We start from the raw sequence: 6,707 nt of genomic DNA on the forward strand, positions 1-6,707 counted from the left end.
TTCAGTTAATAAAACTTCATTTATTGCCAACCTCTACAGCAACTCACTATACACAAAGATCAATTACGTGTTTAACAACTTAATTTATTACATATTTCTAGAAGTGTAGAGCCCATATAGCAATACAAAAATATGCATTCCCTCCCCAAGTAACCTTGTACCAAGAACTCAACCAATAGAATTACAGAATTATAGATCTCCGTACATGTTTAAATAGAACTAAATACATAGATACAGAAAAATGTATATAAATACATATATAACTATAAGAATCTACAGATGGAAATATAAATTAAATATTACATATTTTATACAATACAAAGAGATATATAACACAAACCTATCTATAAATATACAAATACCACCTCCAAGCTAAATATCCATACAAATGCACCAGTACAAATATACAGCTATACATCTGGATACATAGGTAAAAATAATTACACACACAAATGGATCAATATACATATAAAAATATAAAAATAGACGCATCTACTGAGACAAATAACAAAATACCTATTTAAAGAGCCATATATCTCTGGCTGCATCAACAGACATAGATAGCAACACAACTGTAGACATAGGAAACAGAACTAAACACAGATATAACAACTGACATATACACTAAGATACAAATATACACATAGAACATATATGTATATATACATAGCATACATCCATAAATACAACAGACATACAGAAATATTCCTATACAAATAGCAGCCTACATATGTACATATCTATATAATAATCCCTGTCTAGGTGCAAGTCCAAACATCTTTAAACAGAACTGCAAGCAGAGGGATCCCAGCTGCCCATCTTCAAAGCCTCTCCCTCGGGCTCTTCCTCCCGTGCAGAGCAGCTCTCCTGGACAGGGACGGCAGATGGCACAGCTGGGAAGCAAAGGGAGCACTGAGTCAGTATGGGGACGTTTTCCTTGGCAGCAGCTGCACTTCCATCAGGGAAGGGAAGAACTCAGAGCCTCCCCAGGAGGGTCAGAAAGAAAAAGCAGCCGAGCGGGCCAGGCTGTGGTGAGCGCAGCCGCGGCGGGACTGTCCCGCAGCCCCGGCAGCCCGGCACAGCCGGCACAGCTCCCGGGCCCTGCCGGCACAGCTGCCTTGCCCAAGGACAGCCCCTGTGCCGGCCGGGGCAGCTGCGCTGAGCAGCCCCAGCACGGGCAGGGCCCGCTGCTGCCCCGCCGGGCAGTGCCCACGGCCACAGCCCACGCCACCCTCAGCCCCACCCTGCCTCCCCGGCCCTGGGGCCTCACCCGGGCTCTCTCCAGCGTGGCAGCAGCAGGTCCCCGTTCCCTGCTCTTGCTGCTGGCCTTCAGCTTCTCCCTGCTGGCTCCCGTCAGTCTCCGGCTGTCCTCAAGGTCTCCACTGCAGCTGTGGCAAAAGCGGAGGCTCCGCAACTGGTTCCAAGGCCTGGCAGAGCTGCAGTCCCGGAGCCCTCTGTGCTCCCTGCCGGCCCCCTCCATCCCCTCAGCCCCGCCATGCTCTCGGCAAAGCCCCAGCCCCCTTCAGTTTCTTCAGCCCCTCACAGTCCTCTCAGCCCCTCAGTCCCTTCTGACCCATCCCGTCCCCCTAGACCCGCCACCCCTCGGCCTGTGCCACTTCCCTGTCACCTCAGTGCCACCATCGCCCTCGGCTGCCCCACAGCCCTCAGCCCCAGCAGCACCTCAGGGTCACCGTCCCTTCAGCGTCACCGCCCCCTCAGCCCCCTCAGTCTCACCGTCCTTCAGCAGCTCCTCAGGGGACAGTGCCTGGGGCCACCGGCAGCTCCCACCGCTCCAGGGACGCCCGGGGCTGGAACTGCTGCTCCGCCCGGCCCAGCCACCAGCTCAGACCCAGCACAGGGAGAGGGGACAGAGGGGGCACGGGGGAAAAGCAAGAGGTGAAAAAGGCAGCCAAGGGGGGAAAAAGGTAAAAATGCAGCCTAGACCTACACAGCTCCATCTATGCATCTAAACCTCCATGTAAATGTAACTAAATAGCAAAACATATTTACACATATATATAAATATTACTCTATAAATATATAAATGTAAATCTCAAAATGTATAAACATAACTACATATATAAAAATATAAATCTATCGCATCTATAATGATATATATAGATTTAACTATATAAACACACCTCTATAAATCTATAAATGTATCTATTAGGTATATAAATAGAACTGCAGAAATCTATAAATCTATGTATAAACAGAGGGATTCCACCTGCCCGATAGTCATAGGCTCTCCCTCTGATCCTCCTTCTTATGCAGGGCAGCCCTCCTGGCGAGGTAGATCAGGTGGATATCTGGGAAGCAAAGGGAATGCTGGGTCAGTATTGGCCTCTGTGCATCTTTCCCTTTGGAAGTAACTGTCCTTCCACCAGGGACTGTCAGACATGGCCTGAAAGGCAGACTCTCACTTGGCAATTTGAAGCCTGCTCTTTAAAGAGCAGGCATTCTTCCAAGTTTTCAAAACTTATGAAGTATCCCAAAACTTTTACGTATCCCAATAAACTCACAGCACTCACAGTGCAAATAGCACCCACGAGAGCTTGAAACACAGTCCCAGCTGCCACAGAGAAGCCCAGGATTGTTCTTTCTCTGAGGACAGACAGACCTCAGTCCTCACTGAAATGGCTGAAGCTGAGGGGTGCTGGGGGCTGAGTTATGAACTGGCACCGTTCCCTGCCACCTACAAACTGCCCTCTGCAGTGAGCAACAGCTCCTCCAAAACAACCACCAGCTCTGGGATGAACAGCTGGGAGGGAAAGCGCTCCCTACCAGGCCTGCAGGCTGCACCAGCTTTGCACAAGAATGCAGATCCAAAGGGCTCTCTCTGTCCTTTAGTTCTCCCTAATTTGGGGTAATTTCAGTTTTTCCTTGAGCTACTGGATTTATGATTAATGATTTGTTTAGTCTCAGAGCTTCTGCTGCTTGCATTTTTAATATATCTCACAACAGCTACCAGCAGACTGGTACTACATTGATTTAATGCTTGGAGACAAAAAGCTCAGACTTCTACACTGACTTTTTGCTGGGGTTTTCTTCTCTTGCTTCAAGAGTCACTCAGTGTTGCCTCCAGAGCACTGACACCCAGCAGCAAACTTATCCATGGACATCAGCACAAACCTGGGACACTGGATCTGGTGACACAACTCCCACAGGGTCAGGTTTATTCCCTGCTCTCTTGCCACAGCAGAGGACTCAGTGTCAGAACCTCTGGAGAAGTGTGGAGGGCAGGGCTCGAGCAGGCTGTACATGTGCCTTTGAACTAAAGGCACCAGGAAGCACCAACCCTGCAGACAAGAACTCAACTCTTCTCGTCTCCCTTCCTGCCAGAGGCAGGCTCAGAGCAGCCGTCTCACACCTCTCTAAACCAATGGGGCTCTGTCCTTACCAGGCTCCTCGGGCTCCTGGGAATTGTTCCCACAGCTCTTGGTGCCAGGCAAAGCTCCCTCCGCTGCAGCTCTGTCCACAGGCTCCCCTCCTGAAGACTCAGGCACAACATTAATATTGCCCTTGAAAGAGAAACAGAAAGAAAGAAACCCTTCTCACCAGTTACACAAAACATCTGGTCCAACAACTCTGTGGCTCACATTCTTAATCCCTTGCTCCTAACAAGAAGTCTGGGCCCCAAAGCCCTTCAAAAGTCAAACAGATTTGACTTCTCAAACACCATCCAAAGGCTGTCAAAGGTGACAGTGTTGAGCGTGGGGGTGACACTGAACACATGGAATGGCTGCTAAGGAAGGACTCCTGCCAGCTCCTGGCACAGGGATGTGCTCCTCCCTGCACAGCCCTGAGCACAGCACTCTCATCCAGGCTGCAGCTTGGCAGGGACTGTGTGGGAACACACATCCCTTCCCGCAGAGACGCCCGAGAGCAAGGTGACTGAGCTCTGCAATGTGGACAGCAAGAGTGGCCAGTTTGCCCAGCTGAGGATCTCCCAGATGGAAACTGGACTGCAGGCCCCAGGTTACGGAGAGGACAAGAAAGCTGCAGCTGCAGCCCGGCCCCACCCACGGCTCTGGGAGCGCCTACACGCACGGCAGGGCTCTCACAGCAGCAGCTGCAGCCCAGCCCTGCTTTGCCTTGGCCTTGCCACCCAAAAGAGGCACAGCCCACATCTGCTGCTGGAACAGAGGCACCTCTCGCACACCCCTCCCTGCACGGGACACTCTGCCTTCAGTGGCAATTCTCCAAACACTCTTCTCTTCTCTCCCATCTAACAAAGCCTCTCAGAACCTACAAAGCTTCCACTTCCGCACCACAAATGCCCCAGCACGAGGAATTCTTCCCAGGAAAATGAGCACCCAAACTTGGCCAACACAGGCTCACACCTTCTCATCCTTACTCAGGGGGGAGACTTTTTCATTCCCTCTTCTTTAGGAAATCTTGCTTTACCAAGAAAATCCTTCCCTGTCTGTTCACAGCTGAACTCAAGAAGCCTTTGCTTCTCAGCCCTGCAACAGCATTCAAAAGCTGTCAGTCCAGCCCCTTTCATCCCTGTCCAATGCAGTTACCTGAGCAGAGGGAGAAATCATCTCCTCCAGTGTCTCCAGCACCATGTCCAGATCCACTGGTGGCAATTCCTCTTCCCCAGGAGTATTCCACAGCCGGCCGGGGGCTGTCCATGCTGCATAACCAGCACTGCCAGCTGGACCACTGGGAGCTGAAGTGTCTGGGGTGGCTGCAAGAATCCAAACACATTGGTCAGGCTCCACAATGCGGCTTTGGGACGCAGAGCTCTAGTGCTGCCTTGGACCAAATATCACAGGAAGCACACAGCAACCTCAGTTCCAGAAATTTATTCAGACTTCCCAGGGGATTGGAAGAGCGAGTTCTTCCTCTACAGGAAGATGGTCTACAGGAACCAGCGGAAGGATGAGCTCAGGGAGGCATTTAAGCTCCAGGGGAACCAGTGGAATGATTAGCTCACAGTTGAGATTAAATCTGCCCTTCCTGGTTGCTCTGATGAAACCCCAAGAAGTCCAGATGAGACAAAGACTTTCTTGGGGAGATGCTAGGAAAACCTCAGACTCCTGAGCACCTGCACTTTGCCTGGAAGCGCCTGGAGGCAGCTCTAAACCCTGAGGTGAGGAGCAGTGAGGTCCTGGTAGGAGAGCACTGTGTAGGAATGGGAAGAAGAAAGGAAGCAAAGGGAAAGCTGGTCTTTGGGCGTGTTTCCCTTGGCAGCAACGGTACATCTGTCAGGGAAAACAAAAGCCCCCATCCTCCCAAGCAGGGTGAGAAAAAAGAAAAAAGAAACAACCAACACGTTCAAGGGCTATTCAACTAGCAGCTGCTGGTCTACTGAGCTCTCCCCTATTCGCTCAACTATCTGGGAAAACTCTCCCGCGTTGCCCTTCCCTGGTAGGAGGCAACTGCCAGAAAGCCAACTGCCAGCTCTCTTCCCCACTGCCCCGGAGGGACAGGAGACTCCCTCCAGCTGGGCCGGAGCAGGACCGAGCCCTCGGCTCACACGCACTCACGGAGAGCTCCCCAAGCACCCCGGGGCCGCGCAAGGAGCAGCGGCAGCCAGGGCGCATGGCAGGGCCAGCTGCAGCCGAGCGGGCCAGGCTGTGGTGAGCGCAGCCGCGGCGGGACTGTCCCGCAGCCCCGGCAGCCCGGCACAGCCGGCACAGCTCCCGGGCCCTGCCGGCACAGCTGCCTTGCCCAAGGACAGCCCCTGTGCCGGCCGGGGCAGCTGCGCTGAGCAGCCCCGGCACGGGCAGGGCCCGCTGCTGCCCCGCCGGGCAGTGCCCACGGCCACAGCCCACGCCACCCTCCGCGCCCGGAGCTCCCACCCCGACTCACCGGCTCTGGGCGGCTGCCCGGCGGGGAAGGAGGGCACCTCCCGCTCCCTGCGCAGCTGCTGGAAGCGGCTGGGCTGGTGGCTGCGCACCTCCCGCCCCGCCGCCAGCCGCTGCCTGTTGGCCCTGGTCAGGCGCTTGATGCGGAGCAGGAGGTCGGGGCGGTCGCGGCGAAAGTTGGGGTTCCTGAAGTGGAGCCAGCTGCCGGCATCGCCCGGCTCAGCTGAGCCAACCCCGCCCGGCACCTTGTGGAAGCCGTAGAGGTTGAGCTGCCGCACGAAGCTGCCGAACTGCGTGGCTTGGAAGGAGTCCGGGGCCGGCCCCGCCCCCTCACTGCCCGCCCCGTGGGCGTCGCCCGGGCTGAGCAGCTCCCGCTCGAAGAGGGAGCGGTGGATGAGCAGCCCCCGGGCCCGGCTGTCCCAGCGCACGGAGCGGACGCGGGGGCTGTTCGCCAGGCGCCACAGCTTGGCGGGGAAGGCGCTGGCTCTGAGCCCGGCGGGCAGCGGCAGCTCCGCCATGGCGCCGCTCGCCGGCTGTCGCCACAACGGCCCCGGCGCAACGGCCGCGGCTGCGCCGGCGGCGCGCGGCCTGAGGGGGGCGCTGCGCTCGGGCCCGCGCGCGCCCAGCCGCACGGGGCGGGGCCGAGCGCGGCAGAGCCGGGGCTGCGGGCACAGCGCGGGCGGGGCGGCTCCCGGGGCTGGCCGGGCTCCGCACGGCGGGGCCAGGTGCGAACCCTCTTTTTCCCTGGCTGCAGTCATCCTTCTGCCTTTGCTTTGCAGTACGGCCCCAAAGTGCCAAGGCAAGTGCAGGAGCTTTCAGAAAGGTCCAAACGGAGAAATCCCATCGGAAACTCTTGCTCTTTGTCCAGTGAAAACAAAACCACTCGCATTT

At 55.2% G+C, this 6,707-nt stretch overlaps 1 protein-coding gene and 1 pseudogene across 1 annotated transcript; both read right to left on the reverse strand.

Moving 5' to 3' along the window:
* The window catches only part of LOC137463877 (zinc finger protein 850-like), a 234,171-nt pseudogene that overhangs the window by 113,658 nt on the left and 113,806 nt on the right, over positions 1-6,707 (reverse strand).
* Positions 5,019-6,371, reverse strand: LOC137463894 (heat shock factor protein 5-like). The gene is made up of 2 exons (XM_068175277.1): positions 5,821-6,371; positions 5,019-5,130 (listed from the first exon to the last, which is right to left on the reverse strand). Exons 1-2 carry the CDS (start codon positions 6,332-6,334, stop codon positions 5,087-5,089), a joined length of 558 nt encoding a protein of 185 aa, XP_068031378.1. The 5' UTR covers positions 6,335-6,371; the 3' UTR covers positions 5,019-5,086.

This window comes from Anomalospiza imberbis, chromosome 31 (assembly GCF_031753505.1).
Source record: "Anomalospiza imberbis isolate Cuckoo-Finch-1a 21T00152 chromosome 31, ASM3175350v1, whole genome shotgun sequence".
Taxonomy (NCBI): Eukaryota; Metazoa; Chordata; class Aves; order Passeriformes; family Viduidae; genus Anomalospiza; species Anomalospiza imberbis.

Bases quoted from the DNA above. Each gene is read 5' to 3' on its own strand.
- LOC137463894 (XM_068175277.1), bottom strand. From the start codon at position 6,334: ATGGCGGAGCTGCCGCTGCCCGCCGGGCTCAGAGCCAGCGCCTTCCCC. The intron at 5,131-5,820 runs GTGAGTCGGGGT...ATTCCTACACAG, and splicing joins CGGGCAGCCGCCCAGAGCCG to TGCTCTCCTACCAGGACCTC.